Source organism: Muscardinus avellanarius, assembly GCF_963383645.1.
Source record: "Muscardinus avellanarius genome assembly, chromosome: 8".
Taxonomy (NCBI): domain Eukaryota; kingdom Metazoa; phylum Chordata; class Mammalia; order Rodentia; family Gliridae; genus Muscardinus; species Muscardinus avellanarius.
This window is the reverse complement of record NC_137794.1, coordinates 63414433-63439160: the sequence shown is the minus strand read 5'-3', so window position 1 is coordinate 63439160 and position 24728 is coordinate 63414433. Positions and strand designations below refer to the sequence as shown.

Below are 24728 nucleotides of genomic sequence, written 5' to 3'. Positions count from 1 at the left end.
TTTTTTTTTCCAGTTCTGGAAATTGAAACCAGAGGCATTCTACCCCTGAATTACATCCCTAGACTGATTTTCTTATTTGAAAACAGGATCTCACTAGGTTGCTCAAAGCCTCACTAAATTGCTGAGGCTGGCCTTGAACCTGCAATCTTCCAGTCTCAGCCTCCCAAGTACTAGGGTTACAAGCGTACGCCACCATGCCCAGCTTTTATTTTTACTTTCTGTTTAAAGAATTAGAGGGAGCTCATACTGCTAATAGATTAATAAAGGCCACTGTCCTGCTGACCTCAAAAATAAAAAAGTGGTTAGATAAGGTGCCTCTAACAACTAATCAATAATGTAATTGGAGGGAATAACTTGAGTGATGGCTGACACTGCAAACAGAAGCCTCTAGGACAATGGTTCTCAACTGAGGGTGATTTTACCTCCAGGACACTTTATAATGTCAGGTGTTTTGGGTTGTCACAACTCAGGAGTGGGGTGCTTCTGGCATCTACTGGGTAGAGGCCAGGGTTGTGAGGAGGTAGCCCGAATATACATGACAAGTAGGAGGTAAGCAGCCTAATATCTCAATAGTACCAAGGTAGAGAAATATGATAATAAACAAATGACTGCTCCTTCAGGAACTGACAACATGGCTTGTTTCCAGGATGGTATAAATGACTTTAGAACTCTTCCTGGATCTGGTTCAACAGATGCCATGTAAAATAAAACGAACCAACGGACATTATAGCCTTAAGAGTGTTAAACAGACCGAGATATCTGAGGAACAGAGTTGAACACTCAGATGATAAGTTGCTAAGCAATGACTTTCACATTGGAGTGTGTTGATTCTTGGGTGGAAACATGATAATCCACTGAAGTGTGTAAAGGAAAACAGAACTTCTATTATATTTTTTTATCTAGAAAAATTAAATGTTGACTAACATGTTCATTTTTAGTCTGAGTGTCAGAGTGATATGCCAAACATGGTGTGTAAGGTTCCCTGACAGAAGAGCAGAGTTTTCTTTGTTTGAAGGGCTGATAGACTATTTGACTGCACTCACACCTCTGGCCATAGGCTGGAGCAGTAAAAACTCTTAAGTTTTATGTTTGTATCTGAGAAAATCCCCAACAAGTGTATCAATGAAGTTCACAGCTATAAAAGTACAAGTTAGATTGCAGGTAGGAATAAAAGCTTTCAACCTTAGGGGGAAAAAAGGGTAGTTTCTGCTGTCATTCTTGGCTATTTGTGGCATAGCAAATAGAACTCACAAAAGCAATATTTGTGTTACTTTATTAGGATAAATATGTGCAACTGAAATTTCAGGATAAACAAAACAGCGAAAACAGATGGTACTAAATACAGCTTATTAGGTGTACTTTGTGAGATTGGGCATCAGATGGCGCTCACCTTTATTGAAAACGGGAGCCTCAATACGAACAAGCAATGAAAACCCATCTCTGACCCCAGGAGATTCTGTGCCTAAAAATCCAGCTGTGGTGCAAAGTACTCTCTAAGTCTCGGTTTCCTAGCCTGCGATGTGGGGGTGGGAACCGATCCCATGGCTACCGCTTTCAGCCTGCGTCGGATTCCGACTAGAAAGGTGGAGCTGAGACAGACTGGCCGCTGGGCTCGCGGTCGGGAATACCCATTAGGTATTCAGTCTGGCAAAGCGCGACAGCGGTGGACAGGAAATTGTTTTCGGTGGCACAGTCGCTCGCTCTACGTGGGCGGCAGAGCAGAAACTCATGGAACCACGTGGTGCCCTCATTAACCCCGGAGAGTCTCAAAGCAGGGTCACTTGCAACAAAACCCACACACACAAAAACACACGCGCTTGTACTCCGGGAAGACATCAGCACTTTAGGGACGCGGCAGCACAGCACAAGTTTAGTTCTTAATCCTGTTCTGCGCGCCTGGTACAGAAAACACTTCCGTCCCGTAGAACTCGGCCTGGAGGCGGGGCGTAGGGTCACGTGGGGGCCGCGGAGGCGGGGCGTGGGGCCTCGGAGGGACGGCCCCGCCCAGCGCTCCGGAGGGTGCCGCACGCCACGTCACGTGGGCCGTTCCATCCAAGCGGGGGGGGCGGCTGGCCACCTTGAGAAGAGACCGATTGCATCCTGTGCGGTAATCTGAGGGCTAGAAAGGGATTACTAAGGGTTATAAAGGGGTTCCCAGCGCCAGCGCCGCCTCCTCACTCTGTGGGTAGGCCGCCTCGACCTTTCCCTTTGCGTCCCGCCCCCCGCGGGTTCCCATTGGTCTCGCCCGCCCCGCCCCCTTCCGCCCGCCCGCGCCCACGTGACCCCGGCGCGCGCCCGCGGGGGGCGAAGTCTCGGAGGCGGCGCCGCAGGGGACGGAGGGACGGACTGCGCGTCGAGCGCCGCAGCTCTCACCCGGACGCCGGCGCCGAGGACACGATGTCGCGGCTCTCCCGCCCTCTGCTGTGGGCCGCCACCTGCCTGGCCGCGCTCTGCGTGCTGTCTGCACACGCGAACACCACCGTGACCCCCACGGGCTCTGAGCCCCCGACTTCAGCGAACGCCTCGGCGGTGGTGACGACTGCCTTGCCGGTCCCCACCTTAGCACCAGGTGGGCGCGGGCCTGGGGCCCCCGGCTCTCGCCGGCCGCGCTCCCTCCGCGGGCGCTCGGGGCCGGGACGGCGGCGGCTCGGGCAACATGGCGGCGCGCCCGGGGTCCGAGCGCGGGGCGCGGGGCCGGGGTGGCGGGCCGGCTCGACCCCAGGCGGCGCCCGCCGTGGTCCCTCTTCACGGGCCTTGTAATCCCGGCCTCCCCGCGGGCTGGGAAGGGGGACGTGGCGTGCTTCCGCGCTGGCAGCGGTGGGCTCGGTGGTGGGCGAGGCGACGCGCCTCGAAGTTGTGAGGAGACCCAACACCCCTCTTTCCGGGCCAGCCCTCTAGCCACTCAGGGTATCCCGCGGCAGAGAGGCGTCTCCGAGTGTTGGCGAAAGAGGGAAAGCGAAACTTAAAAATTAACGAGCGCTCGTGTGTCAGACTTGAATTTGAGCAGTTTGAACAAACTCCTGAGGTTTGCTCATGTAATTAGTGAAATTTTCACATTCCGTATCATGCAAAGGAAGGAAAGTACCCATGCATGTACTTAATGCTTCGCGTGTACGTCTTTCAGTACTTAAGGTGAGCTGAAAGAGAGGTGGTGAAGCCGAGGTAGCTTGGAGGGGCGATGATAAAGGAACTCTAAGGGAACCGCGTTTAGTAGGTTGTGGAACCCCGGCTCATAGATTTTTCTAAAACCGGATCAAGAAAACCACCTTTAGTTAAACTCTGCAAAGTAGGAGTAGGATTGCTTAAGGCATAACCGAGTTTTAAATCCGTGACAACACAAAAGATAGAGGGAAGATAAATTTGAGGTAATGAGTTAAATAAAACACTAGACGTTTAAAACTATAGTCTACAAGGTTGGTTATTCTGGTTAATAATGAGGGAGAAGCAACTTGGCTACTTAACTGAGGGATTGGAGGGATTGCTGGAGTGTAATGACTCACCGTTGCATTTTTCTCATGCTAATCATTTTGTCCTATAGTGCCTTCCCTAGTCTTAATTTTTGTAAAAATTGAATGAGATTTAAAAAAGAGGTGAATGATAAAGCTTTTTTGTTAGAAGAAAGTAATTTGCAGTATAATACTGGAAATTCTAACTGCACTGTTTGCTTTTTGTTGTTTTGTGGAACTGGAGATTGAATACAGGGACATTCAACCCCGACTATGTTCTCGGCTCTTTTTATTTTTATTGTTTTGAAACCATCTCACTAGATTTCGAAATTTCACTAAATTCTTGAAGCTGGCCTTGGACCTGCAGTCCTCCTGTTTCAGCTATGCCTGAGATTAAGGGCGTGCCCCACCACCACTCCAGACTAATCTGCACTGTATTTAAGATAATAGAGCAGAATAGTTTTTGTGTCATTTATTTGGCAGTTTCCTCTCAGAAGTACTGTGTGTTTAAAGAAGTTTGAAAATATTGCGTTAGGTTCTTTTGTGTAATTGAAATGTGTGCAAAGACATTTGTATTTTCTGGAAATCATAGTTGGACAAGCTATAGACCAAAAGGTAGCACATTCAGCTGATCAAGGTGGCCCATGTCTGTGATCCCAGTACAAATGAGGCTGAGACTGCAGGATTGTACGTTCAAGGCCAGCCTCAGCCACTTAACAAGACCCTAATTTCAAAAATAAATAAAGGGCTGGAGTTCAGGTTGGAGATAGAATGCCCCGGGATTCAATCCCCAGTATAGAAAAGAAGAGATAGCACATTCAGTTCATTGTAAATAGCATTTACTGTGCTACATCAATCATAAAAAATTTTAAATAGCTAGTATATTTGTGAAGAACTTTGAATCTACTTTGTTAACCTCCCCCAGGATACTATACATTTCTCAGTTTTCAGTAAATAGCAATGTGTTGAAAGACAGTGCCTCTTCAGAACTGTTTTTTTTTTTTTTTTTTTAGGTAAGGGGAAAACCAAATTAAAATGTTGGAATTAATTTCTAGAAAAATGCATAGAGCCCAGTTCTGTAGTCCATTTGTTTGTCCAGGCATTGAATTGTAACTAGACTTTGAATTAGTTTCTGGGCGATTTGGCTTACACTATTGGCAATTACCTTAGTACACATAATGAATGTATGCCTTTTAGATGTTGTTTCCAGTTGAGAATCTTGTGAAGAGTGGGTCATTTATGAATCATTAATCTCTGAAAAATGAACTTGTCTTCATAATGGGACCATCAAAGTTTGAATTTAACCTATAATTTTTAATACTATCAAAAATTCCTGTCTTTCATCTAATGTTTCACAGTAGTGATTTTTCTATGTATAGTGTTGGTTTATCTTTTCAAGGATGCTTTAAGATGCCTGGAGAAACCCTGAGTGGCTGTGACTATCTTACAACTAGTTGCTGTATTTTAAAAAAGACTGTTTATAGGTGCCTTAGTATACTGAGTATGCCCACTAACTTGTTTTCCTTTTTTTTTTTCCATTTCTTTTAAATCAGGGTCTCACTAAGTTGCAGAAGGCCTTACTAAGTATCTGAGGCTGGCGGATAACTGCGATCCTTCTGTTGCAGTCTTCCAAGTACAGAGATAACAAGCCTGTGTCACCATGCCTGGCATTTTCTTTTGTGTTAACTATGGTTTCATGGTTTGTAATGACTGGAATTTCTTAATATATCAGTTCATTAAGTTTTATTATTTCCCTGAATTATTAACTACAATACTATATGTAGTGCTTATTCAGAATAACTCAGTAGAACAAACTAAGACACCAATTCATTGATTTCATTCATTTTCCTAGAAACCTGTGAACGCCACAACAGCTGCATTTCCTGTTTTAATGCTAGCATTGCTAATACTACCTGCTTTTGGATAGAATGTGAAGAAGGTAAGAAACTAAAAACACTAAGTGTACTCTTGAACATTTGAAAATTTTGTAAGCATTTAGGATAGTTGTATTATTCACAAATTTAATACTTTAAAGTACTAATTGATTAATACTACTAAGAATCTTTTACCCTTCTTTGTTTAGGTTTCTTAGATTTTATAGTTAAAGCTCAGTAGCTTTTTAAAAGAACAGAGATTTTAGGTCTTTGTGATGATAATCTTGGGATCATCTGTGAAAGAAAGTTGTGTAATTTTCCTTTGAAAACTGAGGTTTTTACCTATGTGTCCTGTAAGATGAACTATAGAGAGACAATTCGAAACTTTGCTGAATGGTGAGGTAAGAGGGAGAAATAAGAAAGGAGTTGACTCTTTAATGCGCTTTTAAGTTAACTGTATAAACTAGCAGGAGGTAAATTGAAACGTGGGTAAGATGTTTGTTAGAATCATGGGGTTACAGCATTAATTATTCTGTTTTTTTTTTTTTTAAATGTAAGGAGGTTGCCTTCTTTTTAGCAGAACAAACCCCCCAACCCCCCCCCCCCCCCGTGATTACTTTTGGGGTGTTTGTTTTGTTTTTTTTTTTTGTTTGTTTGTTTTTTTTTTGCAGTTCTGGGATTTGAAGCTGGGGCAGTCTACCTCCAAGCTATACCCCAGCCCTATTTTTTTATTCTTTGTTTTGAAACAGGGTTTCACTAAATTGTGAAGGGCCTCACTAAGTAGCTGAGGCTAGCTGTGAACCTGCGATCCTCCTGTCTCAGCCTCTCAAGTAGAGATTACAAGTGTGCCCCACCACACTCAGCTACTTTTTTATTTTTTTCTTTTGGCAGTATTGGGGATAGAACCCAGGGGCATTCTACCTCTGAGCTCCAGCTCCAGCCCTATTTTTCATTCTTGATTTTGAAATAGGGTCACGCTGAGTTGTAAAGGGACTCACTAAGTAGTTGAGGCTGTCTGGGAACTGCGATCCTCTGGTCTCAGCTTCCCAAATGCTGGGATTACAAGTGTGTGCCACCATGCCTGGCTTTTTTTTTTTTTAATAAAATTCATGTGTTAAATTCCTTTATTTAATGCTTATGTTGCGTACAGTTCAAAAAACTCTTTATGGTATTAATTTGGTTTAAAATAACTTTTTCATTATAAATTTTATTTCTTAAGTTACGAAATGGGAACTAAGGGTACACCTTACCCCCATAACATAGCATTATATAGAACATGAGAGGTTTTGCGGGTTGAGTGCTTTATTTGACTTGTTGGGGAAAGCTGTCCCCTTACTCTTTTGTGTGTGTGTTTGGGGAGTGGTGATATGCAGGGCCTGTTGCATGTTAGCTGCTAAGCAAGCTCTCTATGCTGAGCTATATCTCCAGGCCTTATTTATTTTTTGTTTATTTATTCATTTATTTTTTTGTGGGTCTGGGGATGGAACCCAAGGACATTCGACCTCTGAGCTACACCCCCTGCTCTATTTTTTATTCTTTATTTTGAAACCGGGTCTTACTGAATTGCAGAGGGCCTCACTAAGTAGCTGAGGCTGTCCGTGAATTGCGATCCTCAGGTCTCAGCCTCCTGAATGCTGGGATTGCAAGCGTGCGCCACCACGCCCAGCTTCCAGGCCTTTAAAAAAAAAAATTAAAAGAGAGTCTTGCTAAATTGCCCAGGCTGGCCTCAAACTTGCAATCCTCTGGTCTCAGCCTCCCAAATATTGGGATTATGGGTATGTGTCACTCCACCTACCTATATTATTTTATTTTTGAGGCAAAATTTTGTCAAGTTGCCCAGGCAGGCCTTTAACTCTGACTCATGTGATCCTTCTGCCTGAGGCTTATGAATAGCTGAAATTAAAAGTTTGTGCCACAGTGCCCTACCCCTTACTTTTGCTTCAAGTCTGTGTGTTCAAGAAAGCTTTTTTAGAAAGTATAGAAGAATAAATTAAGGATGTTTAGAGCAGAGTTCCTACTGCTGCTATGCACCTTTTCTGTTTACTAAACTTTTTGACTACTCCTTATTGACTATTGTAGATTTCTGGCTGCCTTCTTTGACTGTATAAGTCTATACCATAATTCTGAGATCTAGTCAAATTCACATGAATATTGAACAGATAAATCTAAAGGATAAAATTTGGAGGGGTCCTATGTAATATCCTCAAGACTGTAAGAAAAGTAGTATAAGAAACCATTGTAGAACTTAGTAGTAAAGTCAAAGATAAGTGACTGACCAGTGCTCTTTGTATTTTTTTTTCCATAGGGAATAAAAGCTACTGTTCTCATAACTCATCATTTAGTAATTGTAGTGTGGGGAACAGCACCAACTTCTGTTCTGGTAAGTCTTCACATTGGCTGCCAGGGAAGGTGGCCACAGGTATGAGAAGATCTTTGCCTTGAGTAACATATTAATTGATTGATAAAGGGTGATCTTTTGAAGCCTAGTGTAATGAATTAGCTAGGTCTCTTTAAAAAAAATTTTCCCCGCTGGGCGTGGTGACACAGGACTATAATCCCCACGCTTGGGAGGCTGAGACAGGAGGATCTAACGGTTCGATCCTCAGCTACTTAGTGAAGTAGCTGAGGATCATCTACTTAGTGAAGCTCTCAGCAACTTAGTGAGACCCTGTTTCCAAATAAAATATAAAATAGTCTTGGGAGTATAGTCCAGAGGTAGAAAGAACCTGGGTTCCATCCCCAGTACCACCAACCCCACCCCCCCCAGGAATTCACTGAAGGTTACCTCAAATCTTTTTTTTTTTTTTTTTTTCCCCTACCCCTTTGGTACTGAAGATGGAACCCAGGGGCTTTCTACCTCTGGGCTATATTCCCAGACATATACTTTATTTAGAAATAGGGTTTCAGAGCCTCACTGAGTAGCTGAGTAGCTAGGTTCAAAGCTGCCTTTGAACCTAGGCAATCCTCCTGTCTCAGCCTCCCAAGCACAGGGATTATAAGCATGCGCCACCACGCCCAGCTTTTTTTTTGAGCTTTAATTTGGAGAACTTAATACATTTTGACCTTTACTCTTTATCCTGCAAATCATTAAAATTTCTAGTTGAAACAGCATTTTTTAAAATGAGAGTATGTTAATGAAAAGGTCAAACTCCTTATTTGGCATTTAGAAAGTAATTGAACATAGTAAAGGACCTCTGTAGCTTGTGTGATTAGCCTTTGATACCTTTAACTATTTGGCAAGTGTTCTCCCATCCGTGGTGAACTTTATACATAAATAGGGCTTTCATTAGTACTAGATCCATTTACCCTGTGTGGAGTACATAATATAGGTTAGGCAGTATATGAGTGCCTTTTTAATATTTTAGTGCATGAGAAAAAAAGGTAATGACTGTCAGACCTTTGGGTTTTCAGTTGCTTAGAGATACGATTAGAACATTTTTAAAATAATGACTAACAGAAAAATTGAAAAAGTAATATTGCTTTATTTGATGATGTACCCATTAGAACTGTGAGGTACATAACCCCCAAATCATAGTGGTTTAAACTTGGACAAATACACTTTTCTTCTATAAAGGTAGTCAGAGCTACAGTAGAGCTAGAGGTCTATAGTGACAGCTCTACAGCCAGTGGGGACTTAGTATGTTACTAGGTTTTCATTCTCATCTTCCTAAAAAATGGCTTTGACTTTACTATCCAAGGTAGGTGCCCATGTTCCAGCCATCACATTGATTTCTCCTACCAGCAGGAAGGGAAAGAGAAAAAGAGTCTGTTTATAATCTTAATAAAGATGCCTGGTAGAAGTTACACATAGCTACTTAGCTGAACAGCAGGCCAAGAAATGTCTTTCCTGAGGGAAGGGAGGTCTCACTAAAAATTGGTAGTTCCATTTGTAAAGAGAGGATACTGGTACTGGAGTTGGAGGCAGTTCTTCCAGTAGTAGAACTTATGTTCTAAAAATCATGAAGGTACTCAAATGATTGCAGGTTGTGAAATAGTGTTATAGATTCTAATATGTTGGACAGCTTTGATGTATTTTGTTTTTGTTTTTAATAGTGCCTACTACCACTCCAGTGCCAACCAACTCTACAGGTAATTCAAGATGATTGATTGTTTTCTGCCTCCATTTTTCATGATATTTAAGTTCTCTTGATGGATAACTTCTTAGTCATTAAATATCTAAAAGTTGTCAGTATAATATTAAAGATTAATGAGAACATATTTAGTCATTGAGTACAATAATTACATAAATATGTTTTTTTGTACATATGGCATATAACTTTGTACTTCACAGTGAATCTCAGCAGATTTTCACATTGGGTCCACAAACCACCTTTTGTGGATATTGTAGAAATCATGAAAAATTCAGAAGCCCAAAGGAAATTAAAATTTCCATCATCCTGTGGTACACCAGGATGTTTTCAGTGATTTCTTTCAGTCTTTTCTATGTATATATCTAAGTAAATAATCTTAAGAAACTGGATGATGTGTTCCTGTACCTTTGTGCTGTTTTTTTCTTACTTGTAAGGTTGTGGTACCTATTTTGCTCATTGTGCTGCTCACTAGACAATTTTATCATCTCTTTCTCCAGTGAACATTTAACTGGGAATAATTTGTTATCTCTAATAGGATTGATTCAAACTGGATTCTAGGACAGAGGGCATGACTATTTAATGCTCAACACTGAATTGTTTTTCATATGTGCTTGCTGAAATGTTTTCTACTACACCCTAAGTTTACTAAAATACTAGGAAGAATAAATACTTGTATTTTACAAATATTAAGGGCATCTATTTCAGGACTGGTAGGCTAGATGATAAGGCAGTATTTTGTCTCCTATAGGAATGATGAATGATGTCAGTAACTGAGTGTTGGGGAATTTGTAGGAAGGTGGTATGTCCCTTGGGTGACACGTTGCACATGTGGGGACAGCTTGAGGGACATGATATTGACTAGGTGACTGAAATGACACTGTAAAATATGAGGAAAGCTTCCCAAATGGAGCCAGGTGATCAGCACATGTTGAAGAGATATGCGTATCATGAGTTAGTGTGTCCAGTACAAAATGAGAGTAAGCTGGATGGCCAACAACAGGTCAGAAGCAGGATTGGGAAGCACCCTTGTGTGTCTTGCTGGTAGACTTGGCTGTTACCTTAAAAGATTTTAAGTTTGTAGCTCATATGATTAGACTTGGATTTTAGTAAAATAACTTACTCTGGCCTGTGGAGAGTAGATTTGATTTGGAAGAAGACCAAAGTGAACTCAGAAATTGGATACCCTGTTATAGGACTACCAGAACACGAATAGGAGGAACTATAGATGTATACAAGTAGGCTTAGGGAGTGGTAGGAGATGATTGGGGATGTGAGAGGTGGAGTAGTAAGGGAAGACTCCTCTTCCCTTACTACCAAGAAGGAGGCACAGCAAATTAAGGCTGTCTTGGGATTTTTCCAGGCCACTAAGGATGGAGAGTCCTCTTGGCTAAAAGTACAAATAAGTCAATTTAGAGAGTAGTAGAGGCCACTGGAGAATAGAGAAAGGGCCTGAGGTCAAACTCTATCAAAGGGAAAAAGACTGGGGAAGAAAGGGATTAGATGTGGACATGTGAAGTAAGAAAGACAGGGAAGAATCAGGGCGTGGTGGCTCATGCCTATAATTCTGGTACTTAGGAGGTTGCGACAGAAAGATTGCATCTTCAAGACCGGCCTCCACATTTAGTGAGTAACCTAGCAAAACCCTGTTTCAAAACAAAGCCAGGCATGGTGGTGCAAGCTTGTAATCCCAGCATTTGGGAGGCTGAGACAAGAGGATCCCGGTTCGCGGACAGCCTGAGCTACTACTTACGACTTAGGCCCTTTGCAATTCACTGAGACCCTGTTGCAAAGTAAAGACTAAAAAATAGGGCTGGGGGTGTAGCTCGGAGGTAGAGTACTTCTGGATTCCATCCCCAGTACTGCAAAAAAAAAAAAAAAAAAATACAGTAAGTGGAGCTGGGCATGGTGGAATATAACAGTAATCCCAATACTTGGGGGACTGAGACAGGATTGCAGGTTTACAGCCAGCCTCAGCTACTTAGGCCCACTACAACTTAGACCTTGTTTCAAAATAAAGGATAAGAAAACAGGGCTGGGGGTGGGTAGCTCAGAGGTAGAATGCCCTGGGTTCGATCCCTGGTACCGCAAGGAAAAAAAAAAAAAGACCACAGAAGTGTATGCAAGAAACTAACAGTGTCTGGACAAAGGTGTATTTTTTTTTCCCCCCCAAAGAAAAAAGTAGTGAAATGCTATAACAAGGATAAGAACTCTTTTTTTGGTGTGTGTGTGTGTGTGAGTGTGTTGTGTTTTTGTTTTGTTTTGTTTTGTTTTTTTTGCGGGTCTGAGATGGAACCCAGAGGCATTTGACCTCTGAGCTATACCCCCAGCTCTATTGTTTATTCTTTATTTTGAAACAGGGTCTCACTGAGTTGCGGAGGGCCTCGCTAAATAGCTGAGGCTGTCCACAAACCATGATTCTCCAGTCTCAGCCTTCCAAATGCTGGGATTAGAAGCGTGCACCACTACATCCGCCTCTTTTTTATTCTTTATTTTGAAAGAGGGTCTCACCGAATTGCAGAGGGCCTCACTAAATAGCTGAGACTGGCCACAAACCAGGATCCTCCTGTCTCAGAATCCCAAATGCTGGGATTATACAAGCTTGCACCACCACTCCCGGCTGGATAAGAACTTATTTTGAAGGACTTGAGCAGTGTTGTGTTAGAGCTTGCTTTAGACCTGCTTTTGCTAGCCCCATGTGCACAGCTCTTCCCAGTTCCAGCTTCAGTTAAACCATGTTGGTAACTCTTAAATCCCTACAGTGGAATCACTCATGACACAGAAGTCTGCAAATACTACAAAACTTATTTTTAGTGGATTGTTACATAGTGGTGTCCTCGTAAATTTAGCACTTATCAGAAATCATTTACTAAGCAAAATGTTAAAGGTTGAGGAAATCAAAAGTGGAATGTGAGCAGAAATATAAAAGTGGGGAGGTCATTTTCCCAAAACCCATTTTGGGTTTGCTTTAATTTCTTCCCGAGCCTACTTTTCATGTAGGTCTCTGCTGCTTGTTCCACATTGGGCCTTCTCTAAACTGTTTTTGTCTTTGGATTTGTAAAGTGGAAGGAGACCAGGGCTTGCTGCAGAAAATGCGCCAGTTGACTGGCACTTACAAGTTGAAAGACAAACCTCAGGTGGTGTCTATGGCATTCGAACATTGCTTCTGTTAAAGAAACAAGTGAGAAATTGAGGGACCAGCAATGCAAAGTGAATCTGACTTTAGTAAAAAGGCATGGAGTGGGGTTAGTTTAACCCTCCCAAAGTATAATTAATGTAAATATCTAACAACGAAATAACCAATTTGTCAGAGATACAGTGAGAAATCTTCATGATGTTTTTAGTTGGAAGACAAACTATTAAGCATTTCTGGTACAATTTTTGTTAATGGTTTAAAGTCTAGCAGGAAGTTATGTGTTACTGTAAGTGATAGGATTACTCAAATATCTTCACCATATATTCCAAATCTTCTATCACCAACAACAGTTTTTATAGCATGAGTGTGTTGTGTGTGTATGTATGCAAATATGAGTAAACAACACATAATAGGTTATAGAAATATAGGTATATAGAGGTATAGTGTGTGTGTTGTGTGTATATGTGTATGTAAACATATAGTAAGTTATAGAGGTATATTCCCTAAGTAATGCCATATTTTTAAAATACTGTCAACACAATACTATTCAAAATTAAAAATGTATAAAAGTAACTCAAGGTGGTGGCACACTCCTGGAGTCTTAGGTAATTTGGGAAGCAGAGACAGGGAAATCACAGGTTTGAGGATAACCTCAGCAACTTAACAACTTACTGTTTTAAAATAAAAAATAGAGTATAGCTGGGGATATAGTTGAGGTATAGCATGTCCCAGGGTTCAAACAAAATAATTAGTTTTACCATATTCTGAGAGTGGATAGTAAGAACCAAATACCAAATACGCAAGATTATTTTCCCTAATATCATCAAATAAAATTAGTACTTTAAGGTTGAAAAGAAGTTTAGTACATGTTTACTTTGTAAAGGTTTTTGTTTGTTTAGTTTGGCTTATATTTGATACACAGAAGATAGGCAACAAAAACTTCAAGAAAATAATGAGCCTTAAAGAGACCATACCCTCTAACCTAGGAATTGTGTGTATGTGTCGCCTGTCAGATGGGCTCAGATGTAGAGTGTTCCATTTAAGTTGTTCACAGGATAAAGAAATGAGAAAACTGTTCAGTCTGGGATAGGCTGCAGCCAGGCCTGGTGATACATGCCTGTAATCTCAGTACTTGGAAGGCTGGAACAGGAGGGTCACAGGTTCAGTGATAGCTTCAGCAAATAGTGAGACTTCTTGAACCTGGGAAGACTGTTTCAAAATAAAAAATAGTACTCAGGATGTAGTTCAGAGGTAGAATGCCCCTGTATTCAATTCCCAGTACACTAAAGGGGGGAGGGGAGCCAGCTGGATAAAGTGTGTATAGCATAGCTCCAGCAAGAGAGGAAAAGCTACAAATGTATGAACATATCCATCAGTATTAAGTCACCTGTGAATCTCTCTTAGTAATAGCAATCCTAGTAAAAGAAACCCTACCAGAGCTTTTAGAAATATATGTTAAACTCCCTGTTTACTTGAGGTCCAGTAAAAATAAAAATAACTTAGCCTCCTAAGATTCTGTTAACCTTGGGATATGGCCAGTCTGCATGTATGAGAGTCCTGGTCTTAATACCTCTACTCTTTCAGTGATACCTTCGTAATAAAGTTGTCAAGCCTCCTCTTGGTGTGTAATTGCTGTTAAGGCATTGATCTTTTTCTATTAGTGGAATTTGGAAGGTGCTTATCCTATACAAGTTGTCTTATTTTGATTGTTTTAGAGATTTTTTTTTTTTAATGTCTATGCCTCAACAATTACTTGACACTTTTCCTGTCTTTTGTGGATTAAGAATATCACTTTGAAGTCTCTTTAGGTCCTTTTTTATCAAGAGAACATTTTCTAATCAACACATAATTATACATATTGTGATTGATATTTTAATACATATAATATGTAATGGTTAGCTTGAGATACATTTATCAAATGAAAGTTATAAATTGCTAACAGGATATAATCTTTATGCCCGGAGAATCAGAAGCATTAAGTGATTATCATACCTTCTCATTGACAAAATAAAAAGTAGAATGTTGATACCAAAAAGAGTTCAGGTATTTATAAGTCAGTCTTACCCTCTAATATAAAGGTGGAACATGAGTAAAAGACAAGAAAATTTCAAAATGCCATAAATCCCAGTTACTTTAAACAGAATTGAATAGTTGTCAGATTCTCTTTAACTGTCAAGTCCTTTTTTTTGAAACTGCAAAAGCAGTTTATATAGCACTTTATATGTTCATAAAAATAATCTCATGTAATTAATTTCCCTTAAATTCTCACCAAATTATCTCTAGCTGCCTACCAAAGGAGGCAAATCTTTATATTGAAGCCCCTGCACTATGAAGCCTGAATAAACTAATTACTTCCTGGGGCATGATAAAGAACTCGTAGCCAATGATTCCTTTAGCCCCTTGCCTTAGAGGGCCCCCCTAATTTTGCAAAAAATGGTGTGCCCAGGCTGGTCTCAAACTCAGGTGATTTTTCCCACCTCTGTCTTCCCAGTAGTTGGGACTACAGGCATGCCCCCAATACCCAGCTCAAGGACAGCTTTCTCCTCCTATCCCTTCAGTTGTATCCTTTTTAATTGAGAAAATATTTTTAATGGGCACATAATCACATATTTAATATATTTTAAGAGCCTAAGAATCTCCTTTCTCCTTCCTTTCTTTACCCCTCTCCTCATTTTTCCTCTTTGCTCTTTCAAAGTACTGGGGATTGGATCCAGTACTGAGCTAGACTCTTAAGAAAATGTCAATTTGAGCCGGGCATAGTGGCGTACATCTGTAGTCCTAGTATTTAGGAGGCTGAGACATGAGGATCTCAGGTTTGAGGGTAGTCTCAGCAAGTAGTGAGGCTCTCATAAACATATTGAGACTGTTTTAAAATAAAAAAAATAAATAGGGCTAAGGGTATAGCTTGAAGGTAGAATGCACCTGGGTCCAATCCCCAGTGCCACAAGAAAGGAAAAAAAAGTCAATTTGTTTAAACTATCTCAGATCCTTCCTAGTAGTAATATGAGAACCCTTATAGATGAAACTTCGTAGTAGATATTAATAGTTTGAAGTTCCCTTTATCGAATGCTTTATCTTCTAAAATGATTTTACACCCAAACTTAACTCTTCTCTGTATTCTTTAAAGGCAGCAGTAGATAGTATTTTGGCCTTGTACATTGTGGTAAACTAGAACTTACCCTTGGGGCTCTTAACATCTAAATTTGAACAGCTGCATCCCTGGGGTACCTGTTCTTATAAAGTTTTATTTAAACCAAATCTTACCTATTAATTCACATGTTGTCTGGCTCCATTTGTGTTACACAGTACCCAAAGACTTGAGAATATTTACTTGTCTGCCTCTTTAAGAAAACTTTGCCAACACCTAAAGAAGATAAAAATAGGCAAATCTAGATACCTATATAAGAAATGATAAATTGCAGTTGTTTCTTACCATGACTGAGTTAATAGTTTTTGTCTTAGAAGTAGGATTTTTTATAAAATCCTAAATATTCCTGCCCTTTTTTGTGTCTTTGCAGATTTAGCCAGATGTATTTTAGATTTTAACAAATATAATTTTATGATTGCTAAATGTTTTAAAATACATTTAAACCAGGTGCAGTGATGCATACCTGTAATCTCAATTCTTGGGAGGCTGAGCCAAGAGGATCACAGCTTTGAGGCCAGCTAGGGCTGAGGGGGTGTGGCTTGGAGGTAGAACGAGCCTGGGTTCAATCCCCAGTACCAGAAAAATAAATGTCATGCAGCGTGCGTGCGTGCGTGCGTGTGTGTGTGTGTGTGTGTATTGGAGGGTGTACTGAGGATTGAACCCAGGGGCATTCTACCTCCAAGCTACCTCCCCAGCCCTTTTTTACTTTTTAATTTGAAATAGGGTCTCACTAGGTTGCTCAGAGTCTTGGTCAGTTGCTGAGGCTAGTTGTGAACCTGCAGTCCTCCTCTCTCAGCTTCCCACATACTGGGACTACATGTGTGTGCCACCATGCCCAGCAGATTAATTCATTTAAATGCTAAATATTCTTAGTTGTGTAAGGTATATAAATATGTTACTGAACCTTTAACTGAAATTTGGCTTCTGTTCTCACAAATACTGAAAATATGTTGGCAGCGTTACTTTTATAAAGTGAGATGTTATATAACTGGAAATTTAGAAACTTGTTTTTATATGCATTTTGTTTGCATTCTAGCTCAAACCACAACTCCGCCTTCCCCTTCTGCAAATTCCACCACAGTTGTCACACCAGGTAAGTGAGGCTTTTTTAACTTAAGCGTGAATAGGGTGTGTGCAGTGTTGCCTTTCAGAATTTCAGCCATCAGGCTCCATCTTCATTCATGAATGGCTATGGACTTGAAACTTGTCTCTTAGACCTAAAGGGCAAGTGTTATACAATAATGTAAGCTCTGTTGAGAGTCATCTTTTAGTTTCTAAAGGTATAGACACATATGGCCTGACACTTTAGAGTTGAATGTTTTTTCAAAACCTTTTCAGTACAACTTATACATGAAATCTGACTTGTAACTGCTAGTTATTTGTAAGGAATTGTGTGCTGTGTTAGACTATTATAATATGAATGAATATAATACTGTTCTTGTTACCAAAAGAGCTTTAGAAAACCACCATTGCTACCAGATGTACACCTCGCTATTTTGCTTACCATGTATTAAACTTTTGCTTCTAGGCTGAGAAGTTTTTTTTGTTTGTTTGTTTGGTTTTTTTTGTTTTTTTTTTGTTTTTTTTTTTGGTGGTACTGGGGATGGAACCCAGGGGCTTTCTACAACTCCGGGCTATACTCCCAGACCTGTTGGGTCTCACTAAGTTGCTGAGAGTCTCACTAAGTAGTTGAGGCTGGCTTCGAGCCTGAGTGATCCTCCTGTCTCAGCCTCCCAAGTACTAGTACTGGGTTTAACTCCCCCCCCCCCCAATTCTGGGATGGAACCCAGGGCCATTCTACCTCTGAGCTACACTGCTTGCCCTATTTTTTTATTCTTTAGTTTGAAACAGGGTCTCACTAAGTTGCAGAGAGCCTCACTAAGTAGCTGAGACTGCTACTTAGTGAACCACGATCCTCCTGCCTCAGCTTCCCAAGTACTAGGATTACAAGCGTGCATGCACCACCACACCTGGCTGTTCCATACTTTTTTTTTTTTTTTTTTTTTTTTTCTTGAGGCTTATGTTTGTGCTGTCTTTCAGTTTGAGTGAAGCCATTCTTTCTTTACAAGAAGAAATACAAAACAATTGTAATTATTTGTGTCGGTTCCTTTGGTGCTAGGGATTGAACCCAGGGTGTCAGGGATTGAACCCAGGGTGTCATGCATGCTAAACAAGTACTTTTATCACTTAGTTTCCTTCTCATTTGAAATTAATTTTAGAGCTGAGCAATTTAACAGAACTGGTTCATTTGATATCCTATTTTTTAAAAAAAAACTTAATTAGTGCTTTTTATTTAAATACTGCTTCTTAGTCTCAGACTCTTTTTCTCACCAAAAATATTTTTTTCATGTTCCTTATGATATAGTATATTATTTTGCTTATTGAAATTATGTAACTTGAAACATTTCAACTAAATTTTTTTACTTATCTAGTATAATTTATATCATCAGTTTTAACATAAAAATTATCATTTACTTTAACAATTAGACAAAAAGATAATTGTCTAACAAATTTATTCCTTTTTTTTTTTTTTTTTTTTTGGTGGTATTGGGGTTCCTGGAAGCCCTTCTACCTCCGGGCAACACTCCCAGACCTACTTTATTTTTGGAAACAGGGTCTCTTATTGCCAGCATGGCTGGCTTCGAACCTGCGCGATCCTCCTGCCTCTGCCTCCCAAGCGTGGGGATTACAAGCGTGTGCCACCACGCCCGGCTTATTGCATATTTTTAAAGTACTTGATAAGCCAGGCATGGTGGCACATGCTTGTAGTCCCTGTTTCAAAATAAGAATAAAAAATTGGGCAGGGGGTTATAGCTCGGAGGTCAAATGCCTCTGGGTTCCATCCCCAGACCTGGGGAAAAAAAAAGTACTTGATAAATTTCCACAGCACAATTAGAGACCAGAAAGATCTTTTTTTTTTTTTTTCATATTTGAAGTATTATAGCAGCAGCATTGACCACTTGATACCTACAGAGAGAATGAGAATGGTACTGACAAATAGTTGCTTTTCTCATTTAGAGATAAATTCTAGTGTAAAAAGATTTGACTCAAGCCAGTCAGGACTACAGGTTTGTGGCCAGCCTCAGCAACTTAGCAAGATTCTGTTTCAAAACTAAAAATAATGAAAATATGACTCAATGCTTTTTATAGAACTTGACTCATGGCAAAAATAGTTATGGTGGGTCTTAGAATTATAATACAGAGGATCATGAGATTTATTAAGGATTGTTATTTCTCTTTATCATATCAGGTACAACAAATACCACTTTGACTCCAACCTCACAACCTACCAAGAAGTCTACCTTTGATGCAGCCAGTTTCATTGGAGGAATTGTACTTGTCTTGGGTGTACAGGCTGTGATTTTCTTTCTCTATAAGTTCTGCAAGTCCAAAGAACGAAATTACCATACTCTGTAAACAGACCCCTTAACAAGGACTGGCAGTTCATTTCTATAATTCACTGAAACCAAAATATTACCTTTCAAGAAGTCCCACATTTGAAGACGCTATTTCAGGATCTTTAAATTTCCAAAGGATGCATATAGGATATTTTGGAGCATCATTCCAGAAGAAAAGTCAGTTAATATTTTGCTCAACAGGAATATTTAAAATATTCTGCATGAATCCTTGTGGCTGTCTTCTTTTATTTTCAGTGGCTGCTGCTGTGGGATGTTTGTTTTCTTGACATGCCAAATGTAACATTTTGTAAGTGATGGGAAATGTTGTCCCTTGCAGACAACCTCTTGGCAGTTTAAATTTAGTCCTCTTAAACCCCAAAAGCTGCATTATTTTCATCCTAATTCAAGATGTAATTTAGTGACTAGAATTAAGAAGAGTGTGCCAAATGGGCATCAATCAGGTGGAATTTTGGCTGTCATTTCAAAAGTGGGATAAATTTATTAATTTAGAAGTACTAAAGCGTATCCTTAGAGCTTGATAAGTTATTTTTTTCTACATTAGAAATAAGATACCACGTGGGGAATTACATTCCAGATTTAAAGAAATGAGTGGAAAGGATACAGACCATTAATATATAACAGGTTATTGTTCATACTTGTAAAGCACCTTATATCATTGAGAAAAAGAACAGTGCCTTAAAAGACAGACAGAGGTAGGCTGTAACTTAATCTTCATGATTATTCTTTCATGTTAAGAAAAGTAGTAGTTGGCCTGAGGACGTAACTGTTTATATGTGACCAGTAGTAAACCTGCGTTTAGATACCATACTGTTAATATTTAAAGCATCTACTTTTTTCAAAGCTGAGAAACTTAATCTTAAAAATATTATATAAAGTCCAAAGCTTTCATATGTTAAACCTCTCAGCATTTTTCTTAGGGCTATATAAAGAGAATAGATAAAATTGATTGATTTTTGGAAGGATTTCTACCAAGCTTTCCTGAAAAGTAACTTTTATGAGGCAAAGAAGGAAATTTTAGAATCATTTAGTAACTAAATGAGACAATCATTTTAAGTTTTCAGACAGCAAACGCGATCAGTGTAGTTTAAGAAACCCTAGATTTTTGATCACAGTACTGTAGTTTTAATAATGATTGCCTTGGATGAAGACTGTGCTGTCTTTCATTTCTTTCTTCCCTCCTCTCCTTGGTTTCATTTTTCTTAGTATAATAAACATGTATACCTTGTTTCTATATTTTTTCATAAAGCACTAGGTTGTTTAGTTAGAGGGTTACTCATCCCTTGCCTTTGACACATTGGATTAGTTCAGAGGCTCTAATTAGTTTAAAATGGGCTTTTGCTTTTCTAGGTCATTAAAGTCTTTTATTTTCTTTATCCTATAGTGGCCCAACTTAGCACTTGGTTTTCAGTATTTTATAGTAGGAAATGACAAATTGCCTTGGTTCATTTCATAAACTAAAACTCTTGTATTTAGTTGATTGTATTAAAGTTTCTTAAAATGAAGAGTTACTGTTTCTTTGTCACTTGCTGGTACAGCTAAAGTTTGTTTTTCTTGCACATTTGTACATATACCTGATATTTTTCAAGTGCCTTAATTGTTTAAAATCTCTGGCTTCAAAGGTTTTGGGGGAAAGGTAGGTTTACCTCACATTTTTGTGTTTCCATTAGTAGTAGTAATCTAGGTACCTCACAAAACTTATTATGGTGCCATGGCTGTTAGTTTTTAGTGAGTGCTATAAGATTTATTTGAAAATATACAGAATGTCATTCCTTACAAGGTGGCAAAAATTAGCTACAGTGGTATAGTTGTCATTTACCTGTATATGAGTTCCTCGCCACACATTAATGTCAGCCACATGTAGCAAATTTGTGAAATGTAATTTGATTTGAAACTTGTAATTTTGAGCACTGCTCCAACAACAAACATAATATGAAATTAGATTTTACAAGTCTACAGATTATTGGAACAGAACTCACAGCCTTTTCTTAATTTCCCCCCTTCTTTTAGCAATGTAGTACCTCAAGCCATTAATAATTTTTGGGTTTTTTTTTTTTAATCCAGAAGGTATATAGAAAACTTTTCAGATTTTTCATCTGATTTGTTCATGCAAATGTAGTTTTAGCAAATATTTTATCTTACAGATATTTGTTGCACAAGCAGACACTGCTGTATTTAGGAATTTCTGTTCATTAAAATCTACAAAATCAATCTATCATGTACCAAACTGATTTAAAATAAATCTTCATGTTTATTGAATTGGTCTCCTTTCTTTATTTACTGTTGTATTTTGATTATATAACTTAATGTTGTAGAATTCACCAGTCCACTTGCTGACAGTGAACTAGAAATAATAGAGGAATGGATAACATGTAAATTGATCTTGCACAAATAAAGCTCAAGTTTACCAAGAATTTATGAAATTATCACCTTGTTTTTATATTTCTGAAAGCTTAATTCTGTCTCTTGTATCCCCTTCCTTTTTCTGAGTAAATATAAAATAAAATTAGGCTTTTAGAGTATCAGTATCTACCGCCAAGCCACATGCCTGCACACAAAATCTGGTTCTGTTGGGCCCTGTGGGCAAAATTTATTCTGTATTAAATGAGTAATGAGTTACACAGATTTTTAAGTTTGTAAGCCTGGGGGGGTGGGGGGGTACTGGGGGTAGAATCCAGAGGCTTTCTACCCGGGGCTATACTCCCAGACCTCTTTTATATTTTATTTGGAAATGGTCTCACTAAGTTGCTGAGAACCTCACTAAGTAGCTAAGGCTTCAAACCTGTGTGATCCTCCTGTCTCGGCCTCCCAAGCGTGGGGATTATAAGCGTGTGCCACCACGCTGGGCTCCTTGTAAGCCTTTAAAACTATTAAGAGTGGACTTTATAATTTGTCTTAGAAATGTAAATTAGGTTTCATAGTAGTCCCATTTATGTTCAAGTTTGGTCAAATTTCGTGCCAAACATGACTTCCCAAAATGTAGAGAAATCTTATTTTAAGAATGGGGTACAAGAAAAGGTTTGTGGATAGGATGTCCTATATATTTGGCCCTAGTTAGCATTACTTATTACTCTCTAGTACCTCTGGAGATGCCTGCTAATGCTGGTATTTTCCTTTTCAAAGTCCTCTAGCACTTCGACATTTTTAGTAATGTTTGCTATTTCTTTGTAGCCATTGATGAATTATTTTGTGTGTATGCCTATTTTGCTAATTTTTTTGTTTAAAATACAAAAACTACTGTTTCCTACACATGCCAAACTGCTTTTGTTTTTGAAAGGTTTTCATTGAAAATAGAATTCTAGGTTGATAATTTTTGCTCTCCCTACTTGGAAGGATGTTGGTCCATTGTCGTCTTGGTTACATTGTACCCTATTCCAAGTCTGCTGTTGGTTGTTTTTCTTTATATATATAACTTTTTTTTCTTTATTTTGAAACCATGACATACTGAGTTTCAAAGGGCCCTCACTAAGTAGCTGAGGCTGGCTGTGAACTGGGATCCTCGGTCTCAGTCTCCCAAATGCTGGGATTACAATCGTGGGCCATGTGCCACCACGCAAATTAAGAGTCTGTTTCCGCCCGGTTTTGAACCTTTCAAGTGTGAGGCAAACGTGATAACCACTACGCTATGCAAACCTCAACTCCTGATGCTCTTATCTTTTTTTTTTTTTTTTTGGTGGTACTAGGGGTGGAACCCAGAGGCTTTCTACCTCCGGGTTATATTCCCAGACCAATTTTCTATTTTATTTGGAGACAGTGTTTCACTAAGTTGCTGAGAGCCTCACTCAGTAGCCAAGGCTGGCTTTGAACCTGTGTGATTCTCCTGTCTCAGCCTCCCAAGCATGGGGATTACAAGCGTGCGCCACCACGCCCAGCTGCTTTTAATATTAGAAGAAACTACTCTGGTTTTGAGCCAATCAATTATGATATGCCAGGGTGTAGTTTCTCATGTTTCTTGTGCTTGAGGGTCATTGAGCTGCTTTGATCTTATATTTGGGAAATTCCCAACCATATCTTTTTCACATTTTTTTCTGTCCACTCCCTTTACCTTATTGAGAATTCCAATTATAGAGGCTGCTGGAAGTTGATCCACAGACCACTGAAGTACTTTTTAAAATTATGTGTGTTTTACTGGCAATTGAACCCAGGGGCATTCTATCTCCAGCCCTATTTTATTTATTTTGAAACTATTCACTGAGTTGCAGAGGGCATTGCTAAGTTGCTTAGACTGGCTGCGTTCCTTATAATCCTTCTCAGTCTCCCAACTACTGAGATGCACCGTTACTTTTTAAAACATTTTTTCTGCATTTTTTAGATTAGTTGTTACTAATTTCAGTTCATTAATATTTTTGTTGGTGTGTCTACTATCCGTATTTTTCATTTCTGATGTCTTCATTTATTGTTCAGCTGGGGTCATTTATATTGCTTATGTTACTGACCTTCCTCTTTTTAAGTATTCCAGAAATAAGTTTGCATGTGTGTGTATGCATTTGGATCTTTAATCTACTTGGAGTGAATTCTATATGGTAATATAACAATTTACTTTAAGTAGGCTCAACCTTCTTCATAGTTTGAGAAGCCACATATGTTTGTGTTAATTCTGTTATCATAACAAACATTTGAGACAAATGAACTTAAAGAGATGATTTATTTTGGCTCACAATTTTTGGAGCTTTGGGTCCAAAGTCAATTGGTTCCATTTCTTTTGGGCCTGCGGAGCAAAAGTACATCATGAGTGTGTTTGGCAGCGAAAACTATTCACCTCATGATGTCTAAGAAGTAAAACAATAGAGGAGGGCCTGCAGTTTGATGCCCCCTTTGAAAGCAAGCATGCCCCAGTGACAAGTTCCTTCCAACAGGCCTCCTTGTGTGTGTGTGTGGGGGGGGGGGTGCTGGAGGTGGAACCCAGGGGCTTTTCTACCTCCGGGCTATACTCCCCAGACCCATTTTATACTTTATTTGGAAACAGGGTCTCACTAAGTTGCTGAGAGCCTCAATAAGTAGCTGTGGCTGGCTTCGAACCTGTGTGATCCTCCTGTCTCAGCCTCCCAAGCGCTGGGATTACAAGTGTGCACCACCACGCCCAGCTAAGGCCTCCTTTCTTATGGATTCCACCTCCTCCCAATAGCACCCTGGGCTGGGGACTAAGCCTTTAACACATGGATCTTTGTGGAATTCAAGATCCAAACTATCTGAATATATACTTTTAGTTAATAACTAGCAATGTACGGCAATATAAAATTTTATGTATGTATGTTTCTCTGATCTGGTCCATTCATTTCTTTACCCAAGACAGATTTTCTTGTCCAAAATAATAATAATAACTGGATTAAGATTTTATTAAAGTCAGAAGAGCTTTACATTTGAAGAATGAAATGATGGTTGTGGAAGGATGGTGTTCTTAGGTGAAACAAAAAATGCTTTGAACTAGCAGCAGAACCTCTGTCTTTGCTATTCCACCTTCTTAGAGCCTCTCAAACTCACATTGAAAAATAGCTGGTTGACTGGGAGCCGGGGATAACTTGTAGGAATGCAAATCGATGGTTATGTTTTAAAAACCTTGCTTATGTGGGCCAAACCTTGCTTCACTTAGGACACTCACAATATAATTATTCTCAGTCTG

The 24728-nt window shown here is 39.5% G+C and overlaps 1 protein-coding gene across 1 annotated transcript; it reads left to right on the top strand.

The window, feature by feature from the left end:
* Positions 1-2397: 2397 nt before the first annotated feature.
* On the top strand, positions 2398-19109 carry CD164 (CD164 molecule; the record flags this gene model as incomplete). Its single annotated transcript, XM_080700096.1, has 6 exons — positions 2398-2737; positions 5299-5385; positions 7626-7700; positions 9374-9409; positions 16729-16785; positions 18943-19109. The coding sequence occupies 6 exons, from the start codon at positions 2398-2400 to the stop codon at positions 19107-19109; spliced, it is 762 nt and encodes a 253-aa protein (XP_080556222.1).
* Positions 19110-24728: the final 5619 nt, after the last annotated feature.